The sequence below is a fragment of the Bubalus bubalis genome, chromosome 9, assembly GCF_019923935.1.
Source record: "Bubalus bubalis isolate 160015118507 breed Murrah chromosome 9, NDDB_SH_1, whole genome shotgun sequence".
Taxonomy (NCBI): domain Eukaryota; kingdom Metazoa; phylum Chordata; class Mammalia; order Artiodactyla; family Bovidae; genus Bubalus; species Bubalus bubalis.
In genome coordinates this window covers 105,807,559-105,825,259 of record NC_059165.1, presented here as the reverse complement: position 1 = coordinate 105,825,259, position 17,701 = coordinate 105,807,559, and the positions used below count along the sequence as shown (strand labels likewise).

Below are 17,701 nucleotides of genomic sequence, written 5' to 3'. Positions count from 1 at the left end.
CCACAACTCCTGAAGGCCCGCGCCTAGAGCCCAGGCTGCAAAACAAGAGAAACCACCACAGCAAGAAGCCACACTCCGCAGCGAGGACCCAGTGCGGCCAGAGATGGATAATTTTTTTAAAAAGACTAATAAAGCAACAGATGGTGGAGAAAGCACGTACCACCACCTAACTGTTCACAACGGCTAAGACGGTAAATGGATGTTTTGCATGTTTTACCACTGTTTTTCAAAAGGGAAGGAAGGACTGATACGCCCCACAACATGGATGAACCTCAGAAACATGCTGAGTTTATGTCTGAGACATCAGACACATAAAGCCACATCTTGCATGATTCCATTTCTCTGAAACGTCCAGGACATGCAAACCCACAGGGATGGAGAACAGATCAGTGGTCGCCGGGGGCTTGGGGAGTGACTGCCAATGGGGAGGGAGGTTTCTTTTTTTTTTAAGTATTTCTTTTTTATTATTCTTATTGTTATTTTCCCTTTTTGGCTGTGCCAAGCAGCATGTGGGATCCTAGTTTCCCAACCAGAAACTGAACCTGTGCCCCCTACACTGGAAGTGTGGAGTCCCAACCACTGGAAAGCCAGCGAAGTCCCAGGGATGGGGTTTCTCTATGGGGTGATGAAAACATTCTAAAGTCAACAGGTGATGGTTATACAACTCTCTTTATATGGTAAAAACCAGTGGATGGTACAGCTTCAATGACTGGTCGGAACGTATTAGGAATGATATCTCAATAAAGCTGCTACAAAAACAAGCAAAGGACCAGGCCGCTGACCATCACAAATCTTCCCAGGGCTCCTCACTCAAGGGCCAGTTTCATCTCTCCTGTCTCTCAACATGCAGCTTCAACCGTGCCAAGCCCTTCTCACCTCTGGGTCTCTGCACCTGCCTCCCTCCCAAGGGACAACCCTCCCCGGCATGGGGGGCTCTGTCTCACTGCCAAGCGTCAGCCTCCCTCCCTAGCCATTCCTAGCACATGGATTTGCATCTCTCTGAGAGCATCTGCCTTGTTTATTGGAGCAAGTCTCTCCTGTCCCATGCTAAAACCATGCTGCCTCTCCAAGCACAGGGTCCTCATGGGCCTCAATATGCTGCTGGCCCCACTGTGGTGCAGGGGAAGACTCCTGAGAGTGCCTTGGACAGCAAAGAGATCATACCAGTCAATCCTAAAGGAAATCAACCCTGAATATTCACTGGAAGCTGAAGCGCCAATATTTTGGCCACGTGATGCAAAGAGCGGACTCCTTGGAAAAGACCCTGATGCTGGGAAAGACTGAAGGCAGGAGGAGAAGGGGGCGACAGAGGATGAGATGGTTGGATGGCATCACCGACTCAATGAACACGAGTGTAGACAGTGGAGACTAGTGAAGGACAAGGAACCCTGGTGTGCTGCAGTCCTTGGGGTCACAGAGAGCCAGACATGACTTAGCTACTGAACAGCAACCACCCTAGAACCCAGCACTGTCTCTGGGATATGCTGGGCAAGTAAAAATGTCATTTTGTGCAGTAAGCACAGATCAGGAATCTGAGGCCCAGAGAAGTTAAGAAACCCGCCCCAAGTCACACAGTAGAGTATCACAGCCCTCCCTGCACATCAGGCTGCCCAAGTCCAAGGATGAGGAAGGAAAGTTCACACACTCACCCCTCTACCCTGCTACTCGCAAGTGGACCTCACTCCCCGTCCCCCGACCCGACCTAGCCCTTGGGGTCAACACAAGTGGTGCCACTCGCTCCGGGAGCGGACGGGCTGACCAAGAGAGGAGGCCCCAGCTGCGCCGCGCCCCGCCCATCTGCAGGCGCGGGGCAGCTCCTGGCGCTGACCGCCGGTGGAGGCAGCACGGCAGGCTGCGGCCACGGGGGCTGCGCAGCAGGAGACCCGCCCCAAGCAGGCTAGCTCACCTGCGCCACACGCCGCAGCTGTACTGCGCGCCACAGGCAGTCCCGAGAACGGGTGGGAACCAGCCTGCCCAGCCCAGTCTCAGGCGCAGGCAACGGCCCACCCACAGTGGGCGCAGAGTTTTGAACTATCTGCCCAGGTACGTAGCTCGCACTCCCCTGCCCACACAGAGTTTCCTGCAAACCAAAGGCTTCTCAGCCCTGGCACTGCTGACAGCTGCGGCCAGATCACTGTCTGTGCATTGTGGGGTGCTGAGCGGCACCCCTGCTCTCTACCCACCAGACGCCAGTAGCAGCTCTTCGCCCAGTCGAGACAACCAGAAATGTCGCTGCCCAATGTCCCCTAGGACAGAACTACCCCCAACAGAGAGCACTGCTCTGTTTGTAAAAATCTAGTATAAGCTTACCTCTGCCCAGGGCCCAAGCCCACCCCACCTCCCCAACTTCCAATGTAAAGGAGGCCAACAGAGAGATGGGAAATGGTTACCAGGGGCCAAGGGAACTGCTGTCTGCAAATCTTAAAAAAGCTTTTCTAGGGACTTCCCGGATGGTCCAGTGGTTAAGAAGCCATCTTCCAATACAGGGGCTGCGAGTTCAATCCCTGGCCAGAGAACTAAGATCCCACGTGCCGTGGAGCAACAAAGTCCGCACACCGCAACTAGAGAGCCCTCGGGCCCCAATGAACCCCCAGCGCAGCCAAAATAAACTTATATTTTAGAATCTCTAAATCCATCAACCAATAAATAGATAAACAAATGTGGTCTGTCCACACCCAGGAATATTACTCAGCCGTAAAAAGGGAAGAGGAGGACATGGCAACCCACTCCAGTATGCTTGCCTAGAGAATCCCACGGACAGAAGAGCCTGGCGGGCTACGGTCGCAAAGAGTCAGACACAACTGAAGCGACTTAGCACATAAAAAGGAAAGAAGTTTCCCAATAATGCTAAAACGTGGATGAACCTCAGAAACATTACACTGAATGAAAGAAAGCAGACCCAGAAGGCCACATCTGGTGTGATTCCATTTATACGAAATGTCCAGAACAGGTAAATCACAAAAACAGAAAAGTTGGTGGCTGCCAGGGGGCTGGGGGAGCAGCAAATGAAAAGTGACTGCTAATGGGTGAGGAGCTTCTTACGGGGGTGATGATAACGCTCTGGAATTAGACAGCGGTGATAATGGCACAACTCCGTAAATATACTAAAAACCACTGACCCATACACTTCAAATAAGTGGATTATATGATACACAAACTATATCTTGAAAAAGCTGTTATTTTAAAGAAATGTTTTCAACGATAATTCATTTCCAACCTTACAGCTGAAACCTGAAGACTGCCACAAATCAGTGTGGCCCCTTCTTCCTGTCATACCACATACACCAGACACCTACTGCACTCGAGGACGCGCTGCATGCTGGAGACAAGATGAAGTGGACGCTCCTGTCCTTAGAAATCTTGACACATGGAGGACACTCAGGTTGCACACTGTCATTCATTCATTCACCAGTCACATCCTGGAGCAGGGACAGGCAGCACCTGCCTGACAGTGAGCACCCAATTGATAGGTGCTGAATAAATGCATGGAAATGGAGATACACATTCTAGTCTTAAGGTCATGATCTCAAAGAGAAACAAGCAACTTATTTAAAAAAAAAAATCACCCCAAAATCCCACCCGAGGAATCAAAGACTGAGGCTCACATCACAAAGGTACAATGGATCTGCCTATTAGAGTCAAATGTTAGTTGCTCAGCCGGGTCCAACTCTTTCTAACCCCATGGACTGTAGCCTGCCAGGCTCCTCAGTTCATGAGATTCTCCAGGCAAGAATACTGGAGTGGATAGCCATTCCCTTCAGAGGATCTTCCCAACCGAGGAATCGAACCCAGGTCTCCTGCATTGCAGGTGGATTCTTTACCATCTGAGCCACCAGGGAAGTCCAAGGACAGTCAACTCAGATGCCAAATCCAGAAACCAGTGAAGCAGGTGTCTGTAGCTCCCACTCAACCCCTCCCCAAGGCCCCAGGGTGCAGCATGGAGGTCCCATCCCTCCACAGGATCAAAGCAGAGATTTACTGCCACCTGTGCAAAGCATGCTCCCCTCCCTCAACCACCAGGAAGGGCTTGCAAGACACATTCCACAAAGGAGGCCACCGAGACCCAAGGAGTCTGCACTTCGTGGCGGTCGCCAAAGAGCTGGGGCCCAGAAGGAGAGCCAGGCCCCCGAGCCCAGCCACAACCAAGCCCCTGCTCCAGGCCCACAACAGCTCCCCAGGCGAGGCTGGCAGGCCATCTGGCCTGCCCCTGCACACCAAATGCACCCGCCATCTGACGGAGAACTGTCCCTCCACCCCGGTCCTGAGGGGGCAGGGGCCATCTGTGGCCAGCTGTCCCTTGTCCTTGTGGGAGGAACAACACCTGGTCCCCACCATATGGGCTGCATTGGGGAAGGGGCAGCTGTCGCCACTCCAAGCTCCAAGACTGAGTCCAATCTGCCTTCCTGACCCCACTCAGGTCCCCACACGCAAGGCGCCTGACCTTTCCCTCAGATATCCAGAAGGGAGAAACACCTATCCCACCTCAGGTCTGCAAGTAGGGGCACCTGTCCTTCCCCCAACACTCAGGGAGTGAGCGCACAGATGACAATGATGTAGAGACACCTGTCCTTTCGGGCAGCAAGGGTGAGGGGGCAGCTGTCCCCTTCAGGTACCAATGATACAGGAGCACCTATCCCAGCTTCCCAGCTAACAGTGACGCTTGCAAGCAGCACCCAATTCAAGCACCTCAGTATCACTCCCCTAGGGAGCAGTGATATAAAAGCACCTATCAGGTAGCAATGTGGGGACACCTTCCCCCCCTCAGGTAACAATGATGTAGTGGCACCTGTTCCCTCCAACTAGTAATGATGCAGAGGCTCCTGCTCATACAGGTAACCGTGATGTAGTGACACCTGTCCCCCACTTCAGGTAGCGCTGATGGAGAGACACCTGCACCCCTTCAGGTATCGATGATGTGGGGGCACCTGTCCCCGCCCACGACGCCCGGGGCGTGGGGACACCTGTCTCCTTGGGCCGTGCCAAGCCCCGCCCCCGCCGCGCGCCCCGCCCCCGCCGCGCGCCCCCCGCCCCGTGCACGCGCGGGACATGCGCCCCCTCCCTCCCTCTCCGGCCCAGAGGGGTCGGCGAGGGAAGCCCCCTTACCCGCGCGGCCCGCGTCAGGCTCAGGTCCTTCATGACCTCCTCGAAAGCCGCTGTCTCCTCCGCTTGCTTCTGGTTGTGCAGCGCGATCTTCTCGCTGAATTTCCGCGGATTGTTCGAAGTCGCCATCTTCTCGCCGCCGCCTCCTCCTCCTCCTCCTCCTCCTCCACCTCCTCGCCCCCCCACTCGCCGGTGCCACCACGCAAGCGCCGACCAGACCCGCGGGCGGCGGGCAGTGCGCAGGCGCGTCGGCGGGCGTGAGAGCGGCGCGTGCGCACAGGAGAGGCGCGCAACGCGGGGGCGATGGCGCATGCGCGCGCTTCGGCGGCAAGCTCAGAGGCCAGAAGGGGAGGCGGGAGAGGGCGGGCGAGGACTTCGGCGCAGCCGCAGTGAGCCGTCTCCTGGCCCGCTGGACAGCGGCTGTCTGGCTGTTGGCCATGGTCCGGGAGCGGACTGGGACCCTGGACCCCCCAAGAGCGTGACTCCTCGAGGCGGATCCTTCCAGGTCACCAGGTTGGAGCAAGCACCCACTCCAAGGACAGGTAGCTCTCGAGGCTGAGCCTCGGCTCGGACCAGTTCAGCTCAGACACCAGTTCAGGGCTTTGCTCATCCATGCATGCATTCATTCATTTATTGAATGCCTATGTATGCCAAGCATATTGGGGAAACGGCATGAGCAAGGAGACGTGGTCCCTGCCCTCATAGGGTGCACAGTCGAGGAGAGCGGAACAAAACCCACCCACAGATGATCCAAAAACTTTTCAGATGGAGAGAAATGTGATGTGGAAAATAAAACTAGTAATGGATAAAGAGGAGCGTGGGCTTCCCTTGTGGCTCAGCTGGTAAAGAATCCGTCTGCAAAGCGGGAGACCTGGGTTCGATCCCTGGATTGGGAAGATCCCTTGCAGAAGGAAAAGGCTACCCACTCCAGTATTCTGGCCTGGAGAATTCCATGGACCGTATAGTCCATGGGGTTCAAAGAGTCGTACGCAGCTGAGCCACTTTCAGTTAGAGGAGAATGATGTTAGGAAAGGAGGCTCCTGTGGCCACCATAGTTTGGGGGGTGTGATCAGTCACCAACCCAAAATCCCAATGTCATCCTTAACACCTTTCTTTCCCTATTCCTATTCCCTCTCCAGTCCCTATTCTCTGGATCCTTAAGCTCGGAAAACTGGAACTACAGAGCTTCGGCCTCCTCTCTGTGAATTTCTCCAGTCCAGTTTTACTCAAGGAAGTCCAGCTTTTTCATCAGGTGCTAAAGGACAGGTCCAGAAACCCCGCCCAGACCCAGCAGTGAAACGGAGAGCAGAGTCTCCCCGATGACCTTGGGGTGGGGGGAGACCTAGGGAGGGGGGGACTCTGACATCTAGTTGTTCCTACCCAAGCAGAGAGACCAAAACCACCAATGTCGAAAGTTTATATTCAGGAGGCTCTAGGGATTTCAGGGTATGGGCAGGGCAGAAATCAGGAGGGGCAGCCAGCAGAATTTGGGGTACCTGTAATTTCATAACAAGCACACTTTTTACCAGGGCGAGGGATGGCTAGAGGGGACACTGATGGAAATCATAGGGGGACACCAACGTTTTCCAAACATGCTTTTATTTACATCTGGTAACATTTTAATGAAATGTCCACATTAAATACATACACATACACATCTTAATTTGGAGTGTTCTGGGGACTGCCATTTCATACTGTTAATGGGGTTCTCAAGGCAAAAATACTGAAGTGGTTTGCCATTCCCTTCTCCAGTGGACCACGTTTTGTCAGAACTCTCCACCGTGACCCGTCCGTCTTGGGTGGCCCTACATGGCATGGCTCATAGTTTCCTTGAGTTAGACAAGGCTGTGGTCCATGTGATCAGTTTGGTTAGTTTTCTGTGACTGGTTTTCATTCTGTCCACCCTCTGACAAGGATAAGAAGCTTATGGAAGCTTCCTGATGGGAGAGACTGACTGTGGGGGGTCGAAACGGGGTCTTTTTCTGATGGGCCGGGCCATGCTCAGTAAATCTTTAATCCAATTTTCTGTTGAAAAACGGGGCTGTGTTCCCTCCCTGTTGTTTGACCTGAGACCAAACTATGGTGGAGGTGATGAAGATAATGGCACCTCCTTCAGAAGGTCTCATGCATGCACTGCTGCACCCAGTGGCCCCGACCCTGCAGCAGGCCACCGCCAACCCACGCCTCTGCCAGAGACTCCTGGACACTCACAGGCAAGTCTGGGTCAGTCTTTTTTGGGGTCACTGCTCCTTTCTCCTGGGTCCTGGTGCACGCAAGGTTTTGTTTGTGCCCTCCAAGAGTCTGTTTCCCTAGATCTGTGTAAGTTCTGTGGTCAAATCCCACCGGTCTCCAAAGTCAAATTTTCTGGGAGTTCTCAGTCCCTTTGCGAGATCCCCAGGTTGGGAACTCTGTTGTGGGTCCTGGAACTTTCTTAACTCTGCAAGAATTTCTTTGGTGTAATTGTTCTGCAGTCTGTGGGTCGTCTGCTCGGTGGCTCTTTGGTGGGGTTAATGGTGATGGGATTAATGACCTCCTCCAAGAGGGCTTATGCCACATGCCATGTGTCCCAGGTCTGCTGCACCCAGAGCCCCTGCCCCTGCGGCAGGCCACTGCTGACCTGTAATTCCACAGGATACTCAAACACAGGTCTGGCTCAGTCTCTGTGGGGTCTCTAGGACCTGGTGCTCACAAGGTTTTGTTTGAGCCCTCTGAGCATCTCTGGTGGGTATGGGGTTTGATTCTAAATGCAACTTCGCCCCTCCTACCATCTTGCTGGGCCTTCTCCTTTGCCCTTGGACATGGGGTATCTTTTTTGGTGGGATCCAACATTTTCCTCTCAATGTGGTTGTTCAGCAGCGAGTTGTAATTTTGGAGTTCTAGCAGGAGGAAACAAGCACATGTCCTAAGAACTGATGCTTTTGAACTGTGGTGTTGGAGAAGACTTGAGAGTCCCTTGGACTGCAAGGAGATCCAACCAGTCCATCCTAAAGGAAATCAATCCTGAATATTCATTGGAAGGACTGATACTGAAGCCGAAGCTCCTATACTTTGGCCCCCTGATGCAAAGAACTGACTCCTTGGAAAAGACCCTGATGCTGGGAAAGATTGAAGGCAGGAGAAGGAGATGACAGAGGATGAGAGGGTTGGATGGCATCACCAATTTGATGGACATGAGTCTGAGCAAGTTCCAAGAGGTGGTGATGGACAGGGAAGCCTGGCATGCTGCAGTCCATGGGGTCGCAGAGTCGGACATGACTGAGGGACTGAACTGAACTGGGGACTGCCACTGCTCTGTTTTTAATATTTATTTTTATTTATTTGACTGCACCAGGTCTTCTTTGCAGCATGTAGGATCTAGTTCTCTGACCAAGGATCAAACCCAGACCCCCTGTGTTGTAAGCTCAATGTCTTATCCACTGGACCACCGGGCAGGTCCCCACTGCTCTTTTTATCCTTCTTGTTCATACTGTTTTGAGCACTGTCTTGGACTTCTGGCCTTTTTGCCTACTAAGTATCTGCCCCCTATCTGGGGTATTGACAACCAACTGCCCTTCACTTCCTGACTTTCAGTCCCTGATTTGTGGCAGAGTTGGTCTCATGGCTCACTCTCCCCACAAAGTCTCCCCCTAAAATTTGAAAGTCTTGGCCCATCATCAGAGCCACTGCTCTGACCATCATGATTGGATGAGGGTAGGCACGTGCCCCAGTTTTCCCAGTGAGATACAAGTCTGGAATTTTTGTTTGAAGCATGGGAAAGAGAAGCACTGTCTTTGCTTCGGTAGCTGATCTGAAGGATAACACAGACCCCTGGGCTTCCCTGGTGGCTCAGACGGTAAAGAAGCCGCCTGCAATGTGGGAGACCTGGGTTTGATCCCTGGGTTGGGAAGATCCCCTGGAGGAGGGAAAGGCTAGCCACTCCAGTATCCTGGCCTGGAGAATTCCACGGACTGTATAGTCCATAGGGTTGCAAACAGTCGGACACGACTGAGTGACTTTCACTTTCACTGCAGAGCCCTAGGTCACCACTTGAAGAGAGGAGGCCTGGGGATTTCCCTGGTGATCTGGTGGTTAGGATTGCGTGCTTTCACTTGAACAGCCTGGGTTCAAGCGCTGGTTAGGGAACTATCCTGCAAGCAGCACACCACAAGTACAGACAAAAGCAAAAGAGAGAGAGAGGGCAGGGCTTCCCTGGTGGCTCAGTGGTAAAGAATCTGCCTGCCAGTGCAGGAGACACAGGTTCGATCCCTGGTCCTGGAAGATGCCACATGCCACAGAGCAGCGAAGCTCATGCTCCGCAACTATTGAGCCTGTGCTCTGGAGCCTGAGCTCTGCAACCAGAGAAGCCAGTGCAGAGAAGCCTGTGCACTGCAACAGAGCATCCCCAGCTCACCGCAACTAGAGAAAAGGCCCGCACGGCAGTGAAGACCCATCACAGCCGAAAGTAAATAAATAAATAAAACAGAAAAACAGAGACAGAGGGAGGTGACCTGAGAGTGAACCCACACAAAAGCAAACAGGACCAGAGGGAGAGATCCTGTCTGAATTCCTGCACCTAGCCATTCCTGAAGCTAGACGCTCCTGCCTTTTCAGTTATATGAACCAATAACTCTTTCTCTTTTTTTTTTTTTAGGCTGCACTGGGTCTCATTGCTGACCACAGGTTCTTTATTGTGGTGCACAGTTGCCAAAGCAATAAGCTCAGTAGTTGTGACATAAAGGCTCATTTGCTCCATAGCATGTGGGATCTTAGTTCCCTGACCAGGAATCAAACCCAGTCCCCTGAATTGGAAGGTGGATTCTTAACCACTGAGCCATCAGGGAAGTCCCTGTTCTCTTTTGTACTGAAGTCGATCTGAAATCCATCTTCTCTCCATAGCACTGAGACTGGAGCTTCTGGGAGTCAGATAAGGGGCTGGGCATTCTATTTATATGTGACTTCTCATTCCTGCCACCATCTTGTGAGGTTGGAGAGGAAATAGTGACAGAGAGCAGGGACAGCAGCTGCCCATAGCAAGTTAAGTGCCAGACCAGGACTAGAACTCAGACCTGACAGCAGAGATCAGCTTCCTTCTCTACACCGGGTTTTGTAAAGTTTAAATGAGGTTAACATGTGTCAACTGCCTGGCTCATAATAAGTGTTCAAAAAATGCTGGTTACCCTGATCACTTACATATGGCTGTATTAAGCCTGTTTCTGCACAGAAAGATGCAAGAGAAAAGATTTGGGGGGTAACAGCAGCCACAGCAAGGGGCCATGCCTACAGGGCAGAGGTGAGGGGCCTGTGCGTGCCCTCCTCACCCCCATTTACCCCACACCCTGGCGGTAACTTGATCCATCCGAAACCCTAGTGATGAGTCAGAGGGAGCCACAGGCTGCTTATTGCGCAATGGCCGGACAGTGACCCAAGCCCTCCTCCCACTCCACTGACCCCCAGCCCCGAGGAGGGTGAGGCCAGGGTGTCTGGTGACCCAGGCAGAACCCAGCCCTGACGTTTTCACTTTCTCCCTTCATCAAAGGCAGTTTCCACCACGCAGTGTGGCCTGGGCGGGACTTCTGGAGCAGCTCATGGTCTTTGTAAAGCAGGGTGGATCGCATGCTCCATATCACATTCAAGGGGGAAAAAAAAGTCCACCCTCTTCCCAGTGGCCTGCAGGGTCCTTGCACACCCTGGTCCCTCACTCCAGCCACCCCAGCTTCTGTGCTGTTCCACCTCCAAATCTTTGCATGCGCTGTTGCCTCTGCCCACACTGCTGTCTCCCCAGATCCTTTCACGGCTGGCACCTTCTCATCTTTCAGGGCTCTCTTCTGACAGACCCTCCCCGAGGGCCCTATCTACAGCGTACCCTTCCTTGGATGTGCGTCTCATGACCCAGGAACATCACATTCTCTGAAGGCAGCTATCTATGTCTTAGGGTACTGTCTACTCCCCTATAGACTGAGCAGAAATTGGAAGCTAAAAGCATGTTCACCCAGCTAATACGCTCCAGGGCTTGAATTTCCTGTGGGACGCAGAAAGAACACAGACACACCCAATTCACTACTCCTAAAGCTTGTTCTTTGTGGATGGCTCTGAGCACTTTAGGCTGCATTTTATATTCATCTGTGTTCATTCTGTTTCCCTGGATCCCCGGGGCTAACACAAAACTAGGCAGAGTGAGGGCATTAGGAAGTGTTTGTTGAATGATTCGTTTTCTGATTAGGAAACTCCTATCTGTCTCTCACAACCCACCTCAAATGTCCCCTTCTCCAGAAAGCCATTCCTGACCCCAAAGCAGACCTGTTCCTTCCTCTAGACTCATACAGCCATGGATCCTTCTCCAGCCAGCCCTGACCCAAAGGGATCAGGAGTATCCCATTGTTAAGAAGCTCCACTTGAGTTACAGAACACATCTGAATGTAAGCTCAGAGGCAAGTCAAATAAGCTACTTCTTGCTGCCTCCATGAAACAGTTTTCTCTCCTATGCTCCATAACTGCCTGGCTGCCTTTTTTCTCTGCCAGGTTCCTCTCTCACCCTTCTCTTTCTTGTGCTCTCCATCCAGCTTTGCTGATCTTGCCTCAGGGCCTTTGCACAGGCTGTCTTCCTGTCCAGAGTGCCCTTTCCCCTGCATCCACACCACAGCACCCCTCAACATACAGCTTCTAGATACAAGCTGAATTAAAACGTAAGTTCCTGAGCATTTCTGTGTGGCCATGCCCTTCTCCAACTGTGTGACAACGGGCAAGTGACTTCACCTCTCTGAGCCTCGCTGTCCTCCTGTGTGAAATGTGGATAATTGCGCTCCTCAGAAACCAAGCAGGGTCCTGTGGGGCTCCTGTGGACAAAAGTCTTTCTGTGATCCCCATTTGTTTGATTACAGGAAACAGGCTTCATTCAGTCTGCATGACCTTCCCTGAGTTCCAACAGGCAGATTCAAGCACGTGTTAATTAGGAAAGGGAGGGGATGCAAGGCAAGGGAGAAAGAGTCAAGAGAAACAGTTGTGCAGGGACTTCCCTGGGGGTCCAGATTAAGACACTGCTCAGAGTGGGTTCAATCCCTGGTTGGGGAACTAAGATCCCGTATGCAGTGTGACGCCACCAAAAAGTGGGGGGAGGAAACAGTACAGGCTTGAGGCAAGGTCCTGGCTCCCCTTGAAGGGATACACACAACCATACGTTTGAGCTGGGTTTTGTTTGTCTGTTATTGCTGCAATGTATATGGCAGAAGGGGTAAGGGAGCTCTCTAGGGTCTCTCTCTCTTTCTTTCTTTATTGGCTGCACTGGGTCTTCATTGCTGCACACAGGCTTCCTCTCCTTGCAGCAAGCAGGGGCTACTCTTCATTGCGGTGGCTTCTCTTGCTGCAGAGCATGAGCCCTAGGCTCACAAGCTCAGTAGGTGTGGTGCACGGGCTTAGCTGCTTCACAGCTTGTGGGGTTCTCCCTGACCAGGGATCGAACCTATGTCCCCCGCATTGGCAGGCAGATTCCTAACCACTGGACCACCACAGAAGTCCCTCTTTGGACCTGTTTTGCAGATACTGAAACCTCTCTCAGGTGGGAGAAGCTAACAGCGGACGATGGTATGCTGCCCTCGAGCATGCAGACCCCAGACCAGTTGGAACCTGAAGGCTGATGGCGCTGACTCCCACTCACCTCACGACCAACCCCTCAGAAGCATGTCCGCAAGCTGATCACGCCCTCTTTGAACCATTGCTGTAAAACTTCTCACTATCCTAAGTGGGGACATGTAGGTTTTCAAGGCAGAAGCCCACTGTGTCCCCCTTTGCCTGGCAAAGTAATAAAGCTCTCCTTTTCTACTTCACCTAAAACTCTGTCTTGGAGATTCAGTTCAGCACTGATGGTAGAGGAGCTGAGCTTTCGGCATCAAGAGTAGTTTCTTGGGAAGATTAAATAGATAATGCATGTAAAGCACTTAGCCCAGAGCCTGCTTCCTTGCAAGCAGTCACTGTTAGGGAAGCAAAACCCTACCTCGAAATGTTAGTTTTCATGGCTTGCTTTTCTGCACTGCCTTATATGGAATCTTAGTCAATCTGGGGTACCCACATTGCTGAAGGTGAACTCAGGCCATTTGGAGCGGGAAGACAAAGAGGAAAACCATCCAGGGCCCGTCTTTGACTTCCAAACTGGGCCCTCCTCAGACAGTTCTGAAAAGCAAAGCAGGAGCCAGGTTTGATTATGAAGCGAAAGGGAAGAACGCGGTGGGAAGTCAGAAACGTCAGACGTGGAGCTCGCTCCTTACGTGACTGAGTAAGAGGTTAGATGAGGACCCAGGCCTCTCGGCCTCCCACCGCAGGCTGAGTGAGGGGTGGAAGGCAGGGCAGGGTGGGCTGCTGGGAAGGCTGGCGTTAGGGAGCAGCAGGGACCCACGGGGACGGCTCTGGGGCATGGTGGGGCGGGAGGAGCGCTAGCAGCCCAGTCCCTGCTGTCACGTCCATGCTGAAGGGATATCTGGGGCAGTGACCCCACAATGCCCTGAGGCTTGGGTGAGCTCCGGCCGAACTCCCCACACAGAGCGCCCCTCCGTTGTCCAAAAGCGCAGGACGCTTACAGCCCCAATCTACTCAACAGTAAAAGAGGAGGGTTCCCCACCTTCTCAGGGACAGTGTCTGCAGAAAAGATACAGCTGACTTTTCTTTCTGGTGGCCCAGCATCTGGAGGCTGGGGAGTCTCCATCATGGGAATTTAGTCCCCCATTGACAATAGAGGCTCCAAAGCCAATGGCTGTTGTTCAGTCACTCCGTCGTGTTCAACTCTGCAACCCGGACTGCAGCATGCCAGGCTTCCCTGTCCACTATCTCCCTGACTTTGCTCAAACTCATATCCATTGAGTCGGTGATGCCATCCAACCATCTCTTCCTCTGTCACCCCCTTCTCCTCCTGCCCTCAATCTTTCCCAGCATCAGGGTTTTTCCAATGAGTCGGCTCTTCATATCAGGTGGCCAAAATATTGGAGCTTCAGCTTCAGCATCAGTCCTTCTCATGAATATTCAGGGTTGATTTCCTTTAGGATTGACTGGTTTGATCTTGCTGTCCAAGGGACTCTCAAGAGTCGTCTCCAGAACCACAGTTTGAAAGCACCACAGAATTGCAAAGAATGTTTAAAGCCAGTGGTATGATCAATCAAATAACAGGCCTCTGCTTCCCACTTGTCTCCATGTTCTGCTACCCTGCGCCACCCTGCTGTGCATTCCTCCTGCACAAGGTGGGGGATATTTCTCCAACCCCGATTTTGACCTTGGCCACATTATTTGCTTTGGCCAAAAGAATATGGGTAGAAGTGACAGCACAAGAGTTCTGAATTTGGGTCTTAGGAGGCCTCACCTGATCCCACTTGTTCGCTGGCACCCCTGTAGGAGGAGAACATAGGTTAACAAGCTGTTGGTCCCAGGAGGATGCAAGGCAGGTGGAGTTGAGCATCCCAGTTACTCCACAGTCTTGCACTTGGAAGCAGAGCTGCCCAGCCAAGGGAAGCCCAGAACAGACACCCTGCCCTCAAGCTGAGTCACAGATATATGAAAAAATATTTACGTTTGCATGCCATTGAGAGTTGGGCTTGCTCGTTACTCAGCAGCAGTAGCTGACTAATACACTGATGTATTAACTTTCCCTACCCCCGGGCAGCTAATGCATTGGAACAGGACATGGGCTGGACCAACAGCATGTTCCCAAGCGATGGAAAGAAACAGCACTGGGGCAGGGGCATCTGGTCTCCAGGGGCAGCTATGGCGGAATGCCAGTGGCAGTGCCATTTGAGGCATCTGGATTCTGTGGCGGTGGGAGGAATGACCTCACCAACCAGTTTCCTGGCCTGATTTCAGCTGATCACCCTCGCCTTCTTGATTTCTACCATTTTCTGAGCCTGGTTTTCCAGCCTTCCTGCCACTTTTGTGAGGAACTGAACAGCACTCCAATGCACATTCTTGCTATTTAAATTGGCCAGTGTTTTGTTACTTGCAAATTAAAACCTTGACTTACATAAGATGGGGAAACCCCAGCATCTGTTACACTTATAATTTTGGAACTGTTTGAATTACAATTATCAGAATATCTGACCACTAGTATCTTAAGCAACACAGACACTGTGATTTCTCATAAAAAGAAGTCTGGAGGTTAGAGGTTCCAGGGTAGGACTGGTGCCCCCATGATTTCAGGGCTCTGGGAGGCAGCCTTTCTGTGTGTGTCTTAACTTGCTCCTCATGGCCACAAGATGGCTGCAGAAGCTCCTGGCATTGTGTCCTTGTAGGAAATAATAAGGGAGGGAGGGGGGCAACAGCACTTCTCCTATGTCCAGAAACCCCCACCCCGGACTTCCCCTTAAAACTTGCTGGCCAGAACTGGGAAACATGCCCAGATCGACAACCCCCACAAAAGACGTTGCCAAGAATGGCTCAGCCAAATGCTAAATTAACCCCCAAGGCTGGGCACCAAATCGTGGCTCTACTGGTAGGATGGCAACAAGCACGGGTCAGTCCCAAGAACTAAGCTGGGCCTTTGTTGTGGGCAGCAGCACGGTTTCGTGGCCCTCTTGCCCCTAGGGTCTGTAGGCCCATCGTGCCCATGGATGCTGGAGCCGGATAGGCTGTGCTCCTACCTCCCCGCCCCCAAAGCTCTCATTTGTGCAACAAACGTTCAGGCTGTGCCTCTCGGGATCCATGGCCAGGTGCCCCTAATAAAACCCGTGCGCTGAGGCTCCACCATGAGAAGCAAACTCTCCAGAGCCCGTGAGAACAGAGAAGCTGGGGCTGCGTTCTCAGAGATGAAGCCAGGGGCGCGTTTCCAAGCTAGCCAGGTCTGGGGCAGATTCCCACCTCACACGGCTCCCCGGAGGCCCCCTTGGCCCTCGCTCACTGTGAGGCCCCAGAAGTCACACTTGGCCTCCCTCTCGGGCCTCCATCCCACTGTCCCGGGAGAGGGCGTTTTCCCACAGCCCAAGCCCAGGTGCGGAGGGAGGCTCCTGCCGGCCGCATCCAGGGCCATGGTGGGGAAGCAGGACATCTGGAAGCCGAGGGGATCTCCACACACTCAGTCCCTACGTGCCCGAGCTGCACTGGGCGAAAGGTGAAGGAGGTGACGGGGTGATGAGCTCCAGACCTCTGCACGGTGCTGTGTGGAGGAGAGTCAGGCTGGTCCTGGAGCGCGTGTGTAACTGTGCGTGAGAGAGCACGTGGGTGCACAGCACAAGCCTAGGAGCCAGGCTACCTGTGGGCGTGAGCGGGACCACGTGGATGAGCGTCTCAGATGCCTGCGTGCAGGTGTGCGTGTGAGGGTCTGCGTGCCTATGTGCACGCATGTGCCGCCTCTCTCTGAAGGACGCAAATGTGCACGAGAGTGAAGACTCAAGCCAGTTTCTGCTAAATTAAAAACAGCTTTTTCGTGTTTAAAGTTTACAATACGAAAAATAATTTTCCTTTCTTTGGGGATGGGGGAGGTCCGTGGGTGGGTGTGGAGAGGGAGGGGCAGGGGCCCCCGGAACGTTCCATGAACCAGCCCAGACGGTTATGCACAATCGACCCGGTTAGATACGGCAGCCCCCCAGCCCACCCCCGGCTCCGTGCCGGCACCCCTGCCAGCTTACTGGGGACAAGATGTTCTAAGGTGTGAGCTGAGCTAGGGGGGACTTGCAGCTGGCAGAGGCTTCTCCCTGCCCCCCTGAAGGGGCCGTGCCTCTAGCAAGGAAGGGTTCTCTTTGGGGGAAGCTCAGGTTGGGGGGTGGGGATGAGAAAGGGCTGGAATGTTCTGGTAAATCCCCGAGGGCTGCTCTTTTCATTTCTTCGCCACTGACAGTGTGGACTCATTACAGGTTCCCAATCAAGTTTCTATTTCAACCCTGTCCCCCCACCCCTACACAGACTCAGCTTCACCCCTGGACCCTGATGGCCATGCACAGGAGCACCAGGCCTGCGGATACATTTTGAGGGTGATCCCAGAAGCCGGCCCTTTCAGAAGGCTGTCAGAAAACTACATTCTCCACAATGCAGCAGTGGGGTTTGCAGCGAGGCCTGCTATAAGGGCTGGGACTGGGGGCAATTCACGGAGCTCTGGGGCCCACACGATCATTCCTTGAGGACCCGCCCTGCTTCTCCCCTATCCCAGCCTCTGGGGCGAGGGCTCCTGGCTGCCCACTCTGGAGTCCTGCGACTGAGTGCATGGAAACAGAACCCACCAGGAGCTCTGGGGCTGGCTGATGGCAGGGGGCTGGGCCACAGGCACAAGGAGCAACATGGAAAGAGTCTCTCCAAGGCTGCCCCTCCTGGGCCGGGTTTGCCCTCTGTCTTCCCCACTGGAAGTGGAAGTCCTGGCTGCACGCCCACACCCGCACGCGCACATCCGCTCAGTCGTGTCGGACTCTGCGACCCCATGGACTATAGCCCTCCAGGCAGCCTCTGTCCATGGGATTCTGCAGGCAAGAATCCTGGAGCAGGCTGCCATTTCCTCCTCCAGGGATTTTCCCGACAGTGATCAAACCTGCGTCTCCTGCATCTCCTGCATTGGCAGGCGAGTTCTTTACCACTGCACCACCTGGGAAGCCCACTGCCCCCACGGCTCTGAGCCAAAGGCTGGTCCTGCTCCTCTGCAAGGCTGGAAAACGGGGAGTGGGGAGAG

At 53.3% G+C, this 17,701-nt stretch overlaps 1 protein-coding gene and 1 long non-coding RNA gene across 11 annotated transcripts in view; one reads left to right on the top strand and one right to left on the bottom strand.

The window, feature by feature from the left end:
* CRTC1 (CREB regulated transcription coactivator 1) overlaps positions 1–5,320 on the bottom strand; it is an 85,062-nt gene extending 79,742 nt beyond the window's left edge. For 3 of the 10 annotated variants that reach the window (XM_044948346.2, XM_044948350.2, XM_044948348.2), the window contains exon 1: positions 5,104–5,316. In XM_044948346.2, coding sequence (XP_044804281.1) covers positions 5,104–5,229 — 126 coding nt within the window. In that variant the 5' untranslated portion in view covers positions 5,230–5,316. Of the gene's footprint in view, positions 1–5,103 lie in introns of all 10 variants that reach the window. The other 7 variants (XM_025293889.3, XM_044948351.2, XM_044948344.2 and 4 more) reach the window with 6 other exon arrangements.
* A 90-nt stretch (positions 5,321–5,410) lies between these two features.
* On the top strand, positions 5,411–12,901 carry LOC102402796. Its single transcript, XR_006641444.1, has 4 exons — positions 5,411–5,642; positions 6,240–6,352; positions 10,616–10,673; positions 12,613–12,901. It is a non-coding gene; the product is annotated as an uncharacterized LOC102402796 (long non-coding RNA).
* Positions 12,902–17,701: the final 4,800 nt, after the last annotated feature.